General features: G+C 41.0%; 2 protein-coding genes across 7 annotated transcripts in view; one reads left to right on the forward strand and one right to left on the reverse strand.

Annotated features, from left to right (window-relative positions):
• The window catches only part of RIPOR2 (RHO family interacting cell polarization regulator 2), a 50,702-nt gene extending 49,768 nt beyond the window's left edge, over positions 1-934 (forward strand). The window contains exon 22 of the mRNA XM_082298068.1: positions 558-934. Within this exon, the coding sequence (XP_082154194.1) occupies positions 558-658 (101 nt within the window). The 3' untranslated portion in view covers positions 659-934. The remainder of the gene's footprint in view (positions 1-557) is intronic.
• A 2,978-nt stretch (positions 935-3,912) lies between these two features.
• Positions 3,913-14,358, reverse strand: GMNN (geminin DNA replication inhibitor). Of its 6 annotated transcripts, XM_082292798.1 has the most exons (8): positions 14,283-14,358; positions 12,989-13,305; positions 12,356-12,420; positions 10,576-10,674; positions 10,100-10,232; positions 9,335-9,417; positions 9,146-9,256; positions 3,913-7,611 (listed from the first exon to the last, which is right to left on the reverse strand). In XM_082292798.1, exons 3-8 carry the CDS (start codon positions 12,398-12,400, stop codon positions 7,408-7,410), a joined length of 675 nt encoding a protein of 224 aa, XP_082148924.1. In that variant the 5' UTR covers positions 12,401-12,420; positions 12,989-13,305; positions 14,283-14,358; the 3' UTR covers positions 3,913-7,407. The 6 variants fall into 6 exon arrangements, with proteins under 6 accessions (XP_082148924.1, XP_082148926.1, XP_082148927.1 ...); XM_082292800.1 differs by lacking the exons at positions 12,989-13,305; positions 14,283-14,358 and adding an exon at positions 12,755-12,791; XM_082292801.1 differs by lacking the exons at positions 12,989-13,305; positions 14,283-14,358 and adding an exon at positions 12,500-12,745 and having other exon boundaries at positions 9,335-9,413; positions 10,096-10,232.
• Between the last annotated feature and the right edge of the window lie 2,102 nt (positions 14,359-16,460).

Here is a 16,460-nt window from a genome sequence, read left to right on the forward strand (position 1 = left end):
GGCTCAATGTTATCTTCATGAAAGTGCATACAGATGGCAGTAGCTAAGGAAAAAGGGGTTGAAAGACACAATTATATTTAGCAAACATACTGCTTGCTCTTTTTCAGAAGTATAGAAGTAAAGATGTGGATATACTCACTTCTTTAAAGTTCCAGGAAGTGGGAGGTGGATATATTGTGCAAGGCTGAAGTAGATAAACATTGTTTACCTCAAGTACATCACAGCAGCAGCTGAGACCTTGACAAGCTTAGGTCAATAGGTCATTCAGAGTAAAACAAGTGTACAGATACTGTCATCTAATCATACAAGCCACATCTGCTTCTGTTTGGCTTTAGATGACCAAGCAAGTAACATGAGGGAAAAAAAAATAATTTGAACATTCAGAGCATGTTTAGCTTTTCCAAGTAATTTCTGAAATTCCTTCTAACAAGATAGATTTTAAGAAGGGGTAGAAGTTACTGGCCAATCAGTACTTTCTAACAGCAGAGAGGCCAGTATTTTAAATGTTCTAGGACAACAACATAATACATTACTATTCTTTATCATTTTGCATTCAGGTGAAGATGGGAGACTGGCATATGAACAGCTGGACAAATTTCCCCGGGAATTTGTTAAAGTTGGAAGCCGCCGTGGAACTGAAGCTGCCACAGCTTTTTAGATTGAAAAGAACCTGCTAATATTTAATAGTCATTAAAGCAGGGTGGAGCTGCACTTCAGTGTGGGGAGCAGAAGAAAGACTTTGAAGAATTCTATGAGAATGTTCCCAAATGTAGCAATTTACAGACTTCTTAGAGAAAAGCAAAATCTAAAAACCAGCTTAAGGGTTCCTATTGGCTCCTCATTGCAGCTCATGATGGAACAGCTGGATGCTGAGGAACAATACTTTCTTTACTGGTTCTAAACAAATAAAGAAATTGCAGTTATTCAGCCTCAACAGACTTCTGTGAGGTTTTTAGAATTTGGCATCTCCACATATTTTCCTATTGTATTTACTTCCTTTAAGTTGTCGTGAAAGCTTGAGATGTGCGATACTGTATCTAACAAGGACAATTGGGAGGCCACCTGAGCAGGACTGCAAAGCAGCTTTCCCTCGAACCCCAAGCGAAGTGTCTGCTGCCATGCAGTGCCCCCAGCAACACTCCAGTGGCAGGAAACGCTGCTCAGCTTTCTCAGTTGAGTCTTGGTAATGAAATACAGGGAAAGTTCTACAAGGCTTGCCTCGAGAAACAGCTGATGTAAAACCTCGGAGGCGTCACTTTGGTGACTCATTCTAAATGCCTCCACTGGTCTTTTATTCCCTTCTCTTGCCCTCCAGCAAGAAACCATCATTAATCCAGCTATTCATGAGGGGGATCAAACAATCCATGTAGGTTTCTGAAAACTAAATGAAAAGGTAAAGTGCATTTATTTATTCTGAGAAGAAGGAGTGAATACAGCTAATTGCACGGGTCCCCAAAACCATTTTGTCCTGCAAGTTGCAGGCAGAATTAGATTTCATACATTCTAATTAGTGGAGCATAGTTTCTATAGAGTGATTTCAATATAAAGAACAGAACAAACTAAGTGGACCTCGGAGGCAGTAATAAACAGAGGGGGAAGTGAATGCACCTCCCCTCCCTGCACTGCAAGGATTAAAGGCAGCGAGTGCTTCAAACTCTTGATTACGAGCCTTAAGTTAACAGAGGAGGTGAATAGAATTTAACAGAAGAGTGTTCCTGTACTGTGTTCATTATGCATGAAATGCTATTTAGATGTCAGTTGAAGTATCCAAATTTGCATAGACGACATAGAAAATATTGCAAACAGTTCACATCAAAAGGAAACCATGTGAGCCAAACACTTTGGCAGGCAGGGGTCATTTTGTTTTGTTTTTTTTTACTGTGAATGTTACAAGAATGTACATATCTGTATATTTATAAATATATATATTCTTCCTTTAATTAAAGAAGTACATTTTGTACAGTGCAAAATGCTTACTTGTTTACTGATGGATATAAACTCTTTTTGCAGAAGGTGAAATAGCCATGTTATGGTTTTTATACTACACCTGTCCCATCAGCTGAATTCTTTCAAGGTGTCCTTTTGTATCTACTTTTTTTTTTAATTTTTTTTTCTTTTAGTTTTGTGGCATTTGTACTCACCATATTTCCTATCACATTTAAGTTATAATAAAGATTATTTTTTAATTACTAAGCACATCAGTCCATATGTACAGTCACTCTTTCCATCAGCAACCTCTTCACTATCAGGCTCATAGTTTCAGTTCAGAGCAAGCCAGTTTTGTGTATCATTTAAGATACTTACCAAGAAAGGCTCCACAGGACTACCAGAAAATATGCTGAAGAGGCTCCAGGATTGTTACCACACTTGCAATGATTACTCTCTCCTTCTGTGAAGACAGACTCTCCTCAGACAGAAGACATTCCTTCCATTCATTTTCCCTTTTCAAACATTGAGGCTTACAGCACACATCTTGGGGAATGCAGAACTGCCTATGGAGCAGGGAGCCAAAGCTGCAGAGAACAGGGGGAGCTCACATAATAGAGGTACTGCACCAAATGGAGCGTGTATCTCATCTCATCTCACTCTAGTTTAAAGACACACTTTGAGAAGTTTATTAGCCTAAAGCTGATCTGCTACACCTTTACAACCATTAAAATCATGCATACAATTCAAAAGAACCAGATAGGAAGGAGCAAATTGTGCGCTGAATAAAGTCACTGAGGAAATGCACGGAATTTTTAGTATGAACAGTTAGACCAAACTTAGTTCCTGTTGTGGTATCTGAGACTGACAAGCTTGAACCCGGGATACAGATGTATAGAGGCTAAGTTTCACCTGGAGCATTAATTCTGTTTTAGAAAACTAAATACACAAATAACTGTCTTCTAACAGGATTCATGACAACGGTGACAAGTGAACAGACCTTAAAGTTTCCAAAACATGAAGGCTTTAAAAGTGACCAAACCTTTAATTTGTCTCATAGCTTGTACATTTTTATGCTTGCAGAGCTGACAACGCTGCCTCTTCCTGGCATATTAACACACTCCTTCTTTGTGGAGTAGGAAAAACCAGATGCACCAGAGGTGAGCATCACAAGGCTCATGCTTACCGACTAGTAAAGAAGGAAGCAGTAGGCAGTAATTACAAAAGCTCTTAGGGCTGCAGCAGGCCTACTTGGATAAATTTAAAGGTCAGGGCCACCCCAGGAAAGTATGTTAGGAAAAGGATGCCATACCAAAGTAGCTCAGCAGCAGTGCAGATGGAAGAGATGAGGAGCTTGCTAGAAGTGCACTTGGGAAAGGGGTTTATCTTGTGGTGAAGGTACCCTGACCTTACACTGTGGTGGCTTTTAGTAACCCTGCCACGCTGTAACTGTCTCAGCATTTGGCCCCATAAATAGAAGCCTGTAGCACCCCTAGACTACTGTAGCTATAGCAGCAGGTCAGGCTGCCCAGTTTGACCCTGCTACTGGCAAGGCCTCTTGTATTCATTAAACGTTCAGGAAAGTTATCCTCTATAGCTTCACCCTATCCTGCAGCCTGTGATATACAGATTAATGTGGACTTTAATTAGGAGTCAATACAACTGCCAGACTGTGGCTCCCTGCTTGGCAGTGGGATTATCCTGAGGAAAGGATCCACAGCACCCAGCTTCAAATGGCTGCAGTACTCCCAAGGGTAGGATACCAGTATCCCCTCAGACCCCAGGGTTTGACTTGGAACACGTCCCAATCACACGCTGTTGCCAGCAGATCGACAAACAGCAGCAAATTAATGCTCCTCAGAACACCATTATCAGTTGCTGAACTGCTTTGTGTTATTACAAGAATGGAAAGAGAAACGAATAACACAATAAACATTTTCTGCTGAAAAAAGCATTGATGACAATGCAATACAGAACACTGGAGTGCTGGAAAAGCACAGCCTTGGCAATTTTTGCACATCTCTTTATTAAATTCTCAGATCCAGTTCTGAAAACAACCTGAGATGGCCCTTCAGGAAAAGTAAATGAATATGCATCACACTTTCTTAAAAAAAAAACCAAAAAAAAACCCCAACCCCACCTATAACTAACTTCATTCCTTATGCAGAGGCCATACCATAAGCTGCAACACAGGACAATGCTGCAGGCCCTCACATAACCAATCCACTGTCACACACCAAGTGAGTTTCAGCTGCCCAACCACGTAGCTATTATGGTCTAATTAATTTCTCCACACATTGTCTTAAGTACAATAGGTGTTTAGCAAAAGTAACAATATTTAGTTTAAACCAGTTGTGAGTTCTTCCTCACATAAACAATCCACCTGCCCCATGGTTTGCTTGCCCCTGGCACAGCTGCTCATTCTCACAGCATCTAACACCTGCAAATGACCCCCCTCCCCACACTTTACTCTTGCATGGCTGAAATTCAGCCCTGTTCAGACATGCACATATGATGGGAGAAGTGCTAGGACACAGTAGATGCATCCCACTTCTACACAGCCTGAATATGCTTCAGTGAAAGACAGGATTATGTCTGCACTCTCTGCAGTGAGAAGGAGTCAGTGTGCTGGTAGCACAAATGCATTTATGATTTCTTGGAAAGAATCACATTCTGGAGTTAGGTTCCAGAACTGATGATTTTATTGTGCTAGACAGAATGTCCTCTCTACTTTAGCTGGATATAAAGCTTGTAGTGATGTTGATTTTCAGCTGCTACATGTTCCAGTGATAAGTGAGTTTCCCTATATACTTAAAATGTCAGATGGTTATAAGAAAACTAATCACAAACAAATCTCCCTATAATTTCTACACATTTGACAAGCCTTTAGCACATAAATACAAAGTTCCTAGACTTACTCTGTAGCACAGTGCTACTGCATGCATGCTCAAAAAAGCACTCAGGAATTTTCAGAATAAACAAACTCAAACCTTTTAGAACATTTTTAGACAGCAATTATTGCAGCATCATAAAACTGCCAAGAACATTTTCATACATTGATGTCTGACACAGTAGGCATAGTCAGTGTTCAATCAAGGTTCAATACATCTGTGACAAAGCATGTATATAGGTTTTATTACTATGGCACAGTTTAGCTCTCACACCTGGCCTTCTCCTGCAGTGAAGATTTTTTCAGTTTATACAGCAAACTATCCCCTCTGCTAACAAATGGCAGTTAATAAAACCATAGTTTCGGTTTAAAACATTAGTATGTATTACTGAGTCGCACATGCCTTTTTGATATAAAAATTTATTCTATTACAGGTGGGCCAAATGCTGCAATACATCCATCAGCCTACTTGCAGAACTTCCATGATTTACTTGTACACAGTCCATTTCAACAGAAGGATCCAGCATATCAAGGGACTGTCACATCTTTTATTTCAATAAAAATCAATCCAAAAAAAGCATAAGATTTAAACCTAATAAGCATTCTTCTTGATCAACCTAAAGGTAAGAAAAACAGATGCAGATACTGCACACAAATTCTGCATTTGTCTCTTTCTGGCAGTTCTGTGTTCCAACAACAGCACTTGTACTACAGCAGTTCACAGAGCAGGAGGTGGTAACAGTGGAAAAGTTGCACTTGTGGTCTCATTTGGGCCTGCTACTTATGCCACAGTCCTTTCTTCCCTCCTACAGCCTCTGCAAATGCAATACGTCTGATGTTTAAAAATAAAGCCACCTCTAAAAAAAATTAGAGTTAACAATGAATAACTAAACTAAATTGAACTGCAAAAAACAATTGTATCAAAATGAAATTTATGTTTCCTTATTTACTAATGTTGAACTACTTTGTTAAGAAAGCTGCTTAGAATCTGAGATAGGAGACGTCTAAGTCACTTGACAAGCATTACCCATTTCTCCTTAACAGAAAACCAAGGTTGCTCTACAAAGCATTTGCCCACCACCCAGTTTTGTTTTTCCTTCAAGACAGCATCAGTGCAAGATAAAGGACACGCCTTTATCACTTTTTCAGTACTGTGATGGAAAGGAATACATCTAAGCACCCTCTGGAGCACACACTGGAAGATACAATCTTGTGTTTACAAAGTTCACAAGAAAATGTGATGCCTCTTTTTCTAGTAAGCATGTTTGAGGTAAAATGGCAGCCAGGAGTATTACCTCCTACAATGGTTCTGACATTTCCTGGACGCCACAACTAAAATCAGTTGTTAAACATCTGTTAACTTATCAACAGCCACAGGGAGTAAGACAGAAGGAATATAAAGGTGCCAATCTGATCCCTCCAGAGTCATTCACACATACCCTGACGCAACCATCTTTGGCAAGGCCAGATAGATCCATGAACCAGGATCCTTCTGATCATTTCTGCCTCCTCAAAGCCACTCAACTTTAAGCTCAAGTTTTTCAGTTTATAAGATATGGCAACAGCCACCATTGCTAAAGCCTCTCCTTAGATAGAAGGCCTTGTAACAGAACAACTGCCCCACTCAGTACTGGAAAACGTGTATCCAACTTACTCTCCTGTCGCATCCTCACCCCATGCAGATGTCAGACAAGGTGCTCAAGGTTTTAAAGAGCCACTTTCTATCCCTGTAAACCCTTCGAACACAAGTACCTCGGTAAAAGGGTGTCACATCTCTTATTAAATGCCAGCACAGTACCTCGAAAACACCCTTTCAGTCTCCTTTCAGAATAGCTCTGAAGTACAGGCTGCTTTGTCTCCATCTAGTTTTCAGCACAGCTGCTACTGGGCCCAAGAACACACCACCTTCTCTTCATAAGCCAGTGGAAGTATTACTAAAAGAAATGGTCCAATACTTCCTACTTAAGCTCTCATTATACAACTTGCAAAAGGTTTCCTTAAAAGGCCGAGGAAATTATTTTACAAAACCTGAAAATCATAAATCTAACTGAACTTTAGATTTTGATTCTTATTACCCATTCTGGACTTTCTGAAACATCACCAACAGCACACAGGTTTTTCCCCCCCTCTTCTATCCACCAAAAATGTAACTTTGTTCTCCAGAATTCTGCAAATCTAAAGAGTTAAAAACTGCCTAGGCATTCCCCCCCAAAAAACTAAAAGCTTCCATCTACAGTAGTCACAATTGATTTAAACCTAGGATTAGCCATTCCCCTGTCAATTAAGAGGCTGTTTTGGTAATGCAAAGATTTATTTATCAATTTTCATGCATCATGTCAGACCAACTGGTAAGAAAGATATTTACACAACACTTGAAATACACAGTATTTGTGTTTCATACAAGCAACTACATGCAGCCTGTAGTAAATTTTCCATGCAGTATTCAGATACTCCCACTGCTACATAATTCCAGTTAAAAATGCCAACATCTGTAATGTTCCCACAAGAGTTTCTATACCTGAGGTTTAGTATATCCTTTCAAGAGGAAGTCTGCAATTAAAAGCCACATACATAAGCCTATTTAAAGGTTGTCATTCCAGTTGCAAATGGTTTGCTTCCTTTGAAGAAGGATCTGATCTATTCTCCCTTAAGCCAGACAATACTTGTGATGGCCCTTCTTCAGAAGGGCTGTCTGCCTCCTCTCCACAGTTATGTTCCTCATTTTCCTGTCTGGATTCCTCTAGAGCCAGACTCTCCAGTGTCTCAAGATTGTCAGGTGCTTGCCCAGTTAGCCTCTACAAAGAAACAAGACAGTGAATTTAATATTTTTTCTACTTAATAACCAGTGAAATAAGACTCTGGATATTAAATGAAGCAAACTAATTACCTTCCTTAGGAGGTTGATATAATCAAAACATTCCTCAGTTACAAAAATCTTAGGACACAAGTTCAACTCAAATTACTACCTCCAACTTGCAGACTACATATGCTTTGTTGACTTGTAAAGTTTTTCCTAGGTTCTTCAGTAGGATAGGTTTTATCTCAGGCAACCTAAAATATGGGAAACTGCTTCCTACCCTACAGTACCATATAGGTTTAATTTTAGAAATTACTGTACAATCAACTTACTCCATAATTTTTAGTTAGAGGTAATGAAGCTTTATTAAATCTAGATGAACTTTGAGACCCAGAAGTTTCTAGCACTTGATCAAGCTAGAAGTTCCTCACCTAACCTGATTTAAGGAAGATAAACAGGACCATAAAGAGGCTGGTTTTGAAGCTTCTGGTTATTTGATGTATCCCTAAAGGCTCATTTAAGCCTCAGAACTGAGCAGCTTACAACTAATAAGTGATCTTAACTGTTGAGAAACTGTAGAAAAGTTTCCAACTACATTAGTTCAAGTCCTCAAGTAATATAATTTCTGCCCATGGGTTTATCACTAACAAGCAGTGCTCTCTGAATACAAAAAAAAATTCAAGTGTAGCAAAATGGTAGTCTTTCAAGGCTGATCTAAATTACTGCACTAACTGAAAGTTACCTTTATTAATCAAGAATTAAACTTCATCAAGTTGCTTGCAATAATATTTTGTTTCCACCTTCCAGTCTAGTCATCACAGAATCCAAGTATTTGCCACCAAGCTTCATATCCTTGCAAAAACAACCTGAAAGCTAGAACATCCAGGTTCCATGGCTCTCTATATATTTATGACAGCTTCAGAGGCTGAGGAGCCACGGAACTAGTGACACAACTACTTGCCCCAAGGAATTCTCAGAGGGAGCTGTTCAGAAATTTAAAAGCTTATGAACCCTAGATACTTGGTGTATAGTCCTTTTTGGGCCATGAAACTGGTACTGCCTTGACAAGAAAACTTTGACGTTAAAGAACATAGCACTCCCTCTCACCACTCTACTTTGTGAGTCTGTTTCAAGTTTAGTTTCTCAAAGGACACAACCAGTACCAATCTATTAATAAGCACATGAATTTATGTCATCCCAAAGAGTGAAAAATCAACCCTTCCTTCCGTTATCACAATCTACAACATGCAAATCCTGTTCTGTTGAGAGAGTAGGTTTAATCCCCCCTTCAGAAAACATCGATTTTTGTAGTCTCATTACTCCTGTAGGTTCTAAGATGGGAAAAACTCATCCCCTAGAAGGAGCTTTATGACTCTAGAATTAGAGCAATCCTGCAGGAAACAGGTCAGAGAGCAACTTAAAATGAAGAGTCACGTGAGCACAAAAAACAGAAGTTGTGATTCATTATAGATACCTTGGCTGGTTTCTCACTTTTTTGTTCTACAACATTAACTGAAAATTGCTTTAAGTACCTCAATCACACTGGTCATATAATGCACATGCTCAGCAAGGGACATGAGCTCTTCATTTTCTTCTTTTAGGCGGGCAATTTCACCATCCTTCTGTTCGATTTCTTTGTGCAACTGGGTTCAAAAAACAAAATGTTAGAAGAGGAAGACAATAGCCAGTGATGAAGCACTTAGGTATCTTTGAGTAGCTACCTTTTCATTTTCTTGAAGCACTTCATACAGAGCCTTCCTCCTTTCTTCAGCCACTTCTTTCCAATACTGAGATGAAGGACTTCCTGAAGTTGGAGACTACAGTAAGTCTGTGGTAAGACTGACTTCTTGAGAGCACCTTAAGATATCTTACTTGTATACAAGTATTCTATGAGTTGTAATATTAAGAACTCACTCCATACAGTGTTTTCAAAGATTAGTTGTGGCACTACAACTAGTGACACAAGCCTACAGGAAACAGATCCTACACTGCATTAGTGGCTGTACAGAGTGCCTTCAAGAAGCTGCCTCAAGCATGGTAGCAGGTTCTGCAAGATGGACACATCTGCAAATGTTGCTCTTCATGTGTGATTTGTGGAAGACAGAAGTGTTACTTCCAAGTCACTGTCCACACTGGGCATAGTGGTTCTGAGAAACTGAGCACACAACACACCATGCCAGAACAGGCTTTCATTCCAACTTAGTCACTGGAAAACTTATAGCCCAGCCAAAATAACCAACTACAAGACTCCTTAACACTGCTGCACACAATGGTTCTCAGCTTCTGGTTATCATGAACTCATTCTTAAATACTAGACATGTATACTTTATTTAATATAGAGGATAAGAATCACCAACTCCTGCTAGGCATTACAAAAAAACCACAAAGCCTTTATCTAAATGACAAAGGAAATATGTTTCAAGTTGTACTCCAACAGCAGCATAGCATTTAAAGTGCAAGAAAACATTTCAGGAATTACCACATACCTTTCATCATGAGATCTACAGCTTGAATGACATCATTCTCATTTTCTTGCTCCTTGTCCACAGACACCTCAGCTTTACAAGCCTTTGAGGCAAACTTGTTATTCCAGAGTTTCCTTCTGACTGAAGATTTCTTCTGCATAAAACATCAGCAGGTTTAAGTTTTGAGCAACATCTCAGCCTTCACACAAATACAAACTTCTCAGCCTGCACACTCATGACTGCAAGTAAATCTCATTAAGTCCTGCTTTCCTCACATTATAGTTCTAGTTTGGACAAAGAAAAGTCTCCAATTTTCCCAAAGAACTCAGAAATTGCTAGGTTTTATTATTGTTTATTACTAGAACAATAGTAAGCTTAAGTTGTGTCACACTAGTCAGCACACTGTATTTTTTCAAATATATTAGTTTTCAGTAAAAAGCTCAAAAGTATTTCACTATGAGTAGAAATAATTCCGAATCTACAGATTTAGTTCATACCTCATTATGTCTGCCAACCAGGCTACCTGCTGCTGAAGGCTGAATCATTTTCAGAGTCTGTCTCGGTGCAGCACTGCATGTGGTATCTGTGAGATACTTCTGAAAAGACAAATACAGTTCAGACAGCTGCAACTCTTTACATAAACTGAAAATTAGGAATCCATCATGCTTCCATTAAGGTAACACACAATTCATCTTTTCAAGACAAAAAGATTGACACTGTAGCCTATTAAGGCCTTTGTAAGGAAGGGGATCTAATTATTTGTAGCAGAGATAGATCATAATCACATGAAACTATGATCAATCCCTGCCTCTTACGAGGCATTTACCCTTCATAAAGGAACCTGAGCAGGTGTTATGGCAGAAATACTCTGACTAGATTTCAAGGGCAGTTACCATGCAATGACTATAGTTGGAACTCTCAAACTTGAGTTTGAGGGCAGCAGTATCAGACTTTTGGGGACAGGGACAAAAGTGACTGCAGTTGCAAGGTTAGGTGGTAAAGGCACACCACTTGAGGCCGTAGCTGTTTCTGTAACCTGTGAACACACCGACTAGTGCTCATTTAAATAGATGTGTTATTTGATTATCCATTAACATGGATCAAAAGCTTCCTTGCTTCGATCCAGACAGGCTATTGTTTTGTCTAACCAGTATGTTTATCACCCTTCCTATCATGCATAAATACCTTCCTGCATCAAAGCTTTCTGATTGGGTTGGTTACATTGCCACCACGGAATAGCAAACAATGGCAGACAACCAAGCAAGAACAGCCAGGATACAATGCCACACCAGCGTGAGAAAGTTACCAATTCACACCGTACTACATATGACAAGAGTCCGCCTTTCCCACGGTAGTTTCTGCCACCAATTGTCCTACTGGTCCACTAAAGGACAAACATTAACTGCTGTGGGAACAAGAATCACACCACGAGTCAGACACTGCTTGCTGCTACTTAGGATTAGAGTGAAGTATACTCTGCCAAAAAATTATTGGCCAATACTCAAGTTAACCCACTGAAAGTGCAAAAAGCCACACGGAGGAATCTATACCCTAGAGACATTACGGGACAAGACTGCCATAAATCAGACGTATAAATCGGCAATTTTCATTAATACCTGAAGTTTTCATTACAGTCACTATGCCTCATCGTAGAAGGACTACTAGCCTTTATTATATACAGTTTTGTACCATTCTGTATAGAGCCTACATTAAAAGATTTACCAAGAAAAGTTAAGGTTTGTACCTAATCAGTTAACTCTTAAAATAAACCTAAATTGTTTATGCACTTCCACCAATTCCGTGGCAACGATGATTCATGAAGGTGACTTTAGCAAGTGAACTGCCTGCTTGAGCACTTCAGTTAAAACACATTCAACACAAGACAGATATACCTCTTCAAAGGTCCCACCTACAAAGAACAGAGTACAAAACCTACTCTACAACCCCTTAGCATAAGCCAGACAGATTCAGTAAGCAAAGGCACGTAGTCAGGACAAACAAACCAAATCAACCCTGAAAAGTTAAACGGAGAGACAGTAAGCCCAGTGTCAAAGTAAAAAGGACTTGCGGAGCAATAGGAAAAAAAGTAGTCATAAGCACATACGCCAAAACAGGACAGCATGTTCCCAAGCCACACTGTCTGCCAGGAGATTACCCAAGCCAAATGGACATAAGCCAGGTGGAAGCACATTGCAACAGATCCCTTTATGTTCCTTCAGTGGACAGAGAAGCTTGTGTCAGACAGAGGTACTAGCTTCAAGGCTTTAAAGCCTATACCTGCAAAGATCCTGAGGACTTTTCTGCGGTCAGTTTCTGTTTCATTTTGGAATTCACAAGATGAACTGCAACAGAAAAACAATACAATTAATATAGCATCCGTCTCCTACATAAATTCGGGAGACACTAGTTAGAGAACGTTACAATTTCGGATTATCAGCTCTCACGGCAGCCTTAAGTAGTCAGCCATGCGCGGAGTGATCAGCAGGCTCCTCCCGAGCCCCTCCTGAGGCTGCACCCGAGACACGAGCGGCGGGCGCGCCGGGAAGGCAGCGTCGGGAAGGCAGCGCCGGGAAGGCAGCGCCGGGAAGGCAGCGCCCCGCGGAGCGGCCTCCGCGCAGGAAGGCGGGGGTGTCCCCGGCGCACACCCAAAATGGCTGGGGGGAGCCGGGCACTCACCCACACCATCCCCCGCTTCCCGCTCCCGCCAGGCGAGCTCGCAGGGCCCCTCCCCCGCCGCGCGCCGCCGCGGCCAATAGGGAATAGCGAGGCAGGAGCCCGCCAACACCCAAACGCGGCCATGCAAGCTTGCGGCCCCACCCCGCCGCCGGCTCAACCGAGACGGAGAGCAGCCCCGTCTCGTCCTTGCCACCCCTCTCCCGAGCCCCGCTCCTTCCCGCCGGCCCCGCTCACCGCCGGCCGCTCCCGCACGGACCCCGCGGCGCGCGCTCCCACAGCCGGCCACCCTCTGGCGCCCGGCGCGCGGCTGTAAGGAGCGCGGTGGCGGTCACGTGACCCGGGGGCCGCTCTCCGAGCCAATCGCGGGCCGCGCTCCTCCCGCCCCGCGCGCCGAGGCCGGCGCTGAGGGGGCGCGCGCTGCTGCGTGCTGTCGCTTGGGGTTGGGCTGTGCCTGGGTTTGGGTTTTGTTGTCCTTATAAAGGAGTTGTACCAAATCAGATTTAATCAAGTCTCCGCTTATTCTCATCAATCCTATCTAAACACGGTACAACCTGCAAAACGGGGGAAGAAAATTAACAAGGTTAAGCTGCATTAACTGCTACACAACAGTAATTCTACACATGATATACACTACAAATCTTACTAATTATGCCTAAGGCGTGCTGTTAAATTTGCTAGAAGCCACTTGACAATTACGTTCTTGCAAATATTTGCACATTTATCTTTTATTTATACTAATACTATCTTCTGCTGGCTTGTGAATAAACATTTTGTCGCGTTAAGGACACGTTCCTTGCAATCAAGGTCTCACAGAACAGCCATCAACATTTTTCCCAGGCAATATGATGGAGCTATTAGAAATTAGGATAATTGCAGAGAGAAGTATTTATTTAGCCTGCCATTCTGTCAGTTTCCTGTTTGAAAATAAACTCTATGGCACTTATGAGAATGTTTTAAGTAGAATGTCATGGTCCAATGAAAGCAAGAAAGGCAGAACATAAAAAAGGATGCATTAGGAAATCCTTAAACAAGGATAGGGAAATAAAGCTAATCTATCTTGCATAAACTTGTTCAGTCTCCCATTGATCCATTTAAATTTTCATTGTCCACAATATCCTTTGCAAATACTTCTAGAGCTCAAATAACCATTGGTCTGAAGAACACCATCCTTTTTTCTTTTTCTTTGAACCTGATTCTGATATTGTCATTTGATGTCCCCAGTTCTTATACTGGAAGGGACAACAAACAACCTACCCTCATCTAGGCCACTGTTACACAGACTGCACTCCAGTTCTCTCTCCCAGGCCTTCTTTGCCATCCCTGACACGAAAGCTGTTCCATCTTCCTGCTCTTTTGTGAACTGTATGGCATTTGATTTGCCACTGCTGAACACTGGACTGACATTCCTGTGGAAAAATCTGCCATAATGCTGAGATCTTTTTCTTGAGTGATGGTCAGTTCAAAGTCTGCCATTCAGTGTATGAAATCAGGATTTTTTTTTAATGCATATTATTTGATGTTTACCTACATTGAATTTCACTGCTGTATTTGCCCATCACTCAATTCCATTATGTCCTTCTGCAGTTTTTCAGTCAGGTCCCTTCCTGTTATCTTGAATAATACAGTGTCAGGAGTAAGCTGTCACCTCAGTAAGCTTTGTCTTCTATACAGAAAATGAAAATAACACATGCAGAAATGTCACCTAAATGAACATTGTTCTGTTACAGTACTAAAAAAAAAGTTCATGCTCTTAGGTTAGTTTAATTCTTGTTGATTTTGGAAGAAAATTTGAAATTTCCAGGTTTCAAAACGCCAGCAGACATGCTTAACTGGTCATACATAAACACAAATCTTACCAGCATTGAATGTCCTTTCAGAAAAACCTGAATACAGGTAATGCATATATAAGCACAATATAAAAACACTCCTATTTTTACATTTTATGTTTTCTTATACAGAAATTTAAAAATCCAGTAAAAACTATGTAAAACATTTAAATTAGAGGCATGCATTGATTTATATCATAAATCATACATAAGAGGCACTGTGTGCATTTTATGGCTGCAATACATAAATTGTACATCTTGCAAATACTGTGTTTTAAAGTGAAACTTTCTCCATCATTACCTTTTCAAAATTCAGGTTTAATGCAAAAAACGTTTTCAGGTGGATTTACAGTTCAGAAGCGGAATAACTGCTTTTGGAGACATTGGTAATTGGAAAGGTCTGAGGTAATGGGAGATGGTTCTGATGTGACAGTCCTGTTTGTTTTTCCTTTTAATTTGTTCCTTGCTGGAGGCATACAATCTGGAGGTTTATTACAAAGCTGCCACTCCTTCAATTTATCCAGCTGAAGAACATGTCCTCTTATGAACCACCGTGTCCCAGAGTTCAGTTTCTTCAGTTTGAAACGTTTGTAAAGAACCCCATCACTGTCTCAGAAAGAACAGTGAGAATTTATTATTAGAAGCTTATTCATAGCCTTAATTGTTGGAAATCAGTGTAATATAAAAATCTTGCCAAAAAAAAAAAGAAAAAGAGTTCAGGTTACTTTACTGTAAAAATTCCCCTTTTTGTGACCACAGTTTTAATTTAAATAGGGATTAGGGCATTTTTACATGCAAAAATCTTTCAACAAAATGCTAGTGGAATATATTTTTCTTCAGATTGAGTTCAATATACTGCATTTCAGCTTGTTTATTTCATAAAAAATAAAACCCTCTGTCATGAATACTTATGACTATTTGCACTTCAAGTCAGCCTAAGCAAACACGCCTAGATTTCCCATTGAGCTCAGCCAATTTGTTAGATTATTCATGCCAGCAGAGAATGTGTCCTTTTTAGAGCTTTTGTACTCCGCTGCTGTTGATAAATGTTATCCGTTTTTACAGCAAATGACAACTGAAAAATAAAATCTTCTTGGAGGACTTCATGTGCCTGGGAACATGGGAATAGGTGGCCCTCCAGCAGCTTGGGGGTCCTGTACGGCTTACATGCCAGTGTGTGGAAACTTCCTAAGCATTGCACGGGGAGAGTCTGGCCTTGGCTGTCTCAATCAAGTGCTGGCAAAGAGGTATTTGTACTTGACAGTCACACTGTGCCTTCTGTCAAGGCCCTTTTTGTACTCTGCAGATAATGATCTATCTCTGGGGTACTTAAGGACTCTTTATTCCTACCTGCCACATTAAGTACCGGTAAACCACATTGTAATTTTTAAAAATTTTGTGTACTGTATTATCACATAAATATCATAAATGAGCTCCTACTTGTTAATATTTACTGTAAGCAACGACAGTAAGTGTTTGGGATGCAGAGGAACACCAATGCAGGGGAGAGGGCCAGGGGAGGCAGTGCGGTGTTGAGCCTCTGACACTCGGGAATGTCTCATCTCAGTTCTGCCCTGGCCGCATCTCTGCAAAGGGTCCGGGGAAAGAAGCCCCGAGGCCGCCTTTGGAATCCCTGAACTACTGAACAGGACCTGTGGCTCTCAGGGTCCCTCGCTGATGTTCTCTTGGCTCCTCTGTCCAGTATTTATTTCAGGGATGAAAGGGCTCCCCGCAGTCCGCCGGGTGACAGTAGGTGGCAGCGTGGTATCATGCTTCCCCTCCCTCTGCCTCTTGTTTGTCCGTCTTGCTTCGAGTGGTGCCGACAAGAAGTTCGTGGTTTGTCTTCTCTCCGGATTCATCAGCATGGAAGGCTGCATGCT

Source organism: Coloeus monedula (genome assembly GCF_965178545.1).
Source record: "Coloeus monedula genome assembly, chromosome: 1".
In the NCBI taxonomy this organism is placed as follows: Eukaryota; Metazoa; Chordata; class Aves; order Passeriformes; family Corvidae; genus Coloeus; species Coloeus monedula.

Excerpts from the sequence above, each read along its gene's own strand:
- GMNN (XM_082292798.1), bottom strand. The coding sequence starts at position 12,400 with ATGAAACAGAAACTGACCGCAGAAAAGTCCTCAGGATCTTTGCAG. Across the intron at positions 9,257-9,334 it reads TGCTTCAAGAAAATGAAAAG|TTGCACAAAGAAATCGAACA; the intron begins GTAGCTACTCAA and ends TTTTGAACCCAG. Across the intron at positions 7,612-9,145 it reads ATATGACCAGTGTGATTGAG|AGGCTAACTGGGCAAGCACC; the intron begins GTACTTAAAGCA and ends GTTTCTTTGTAG.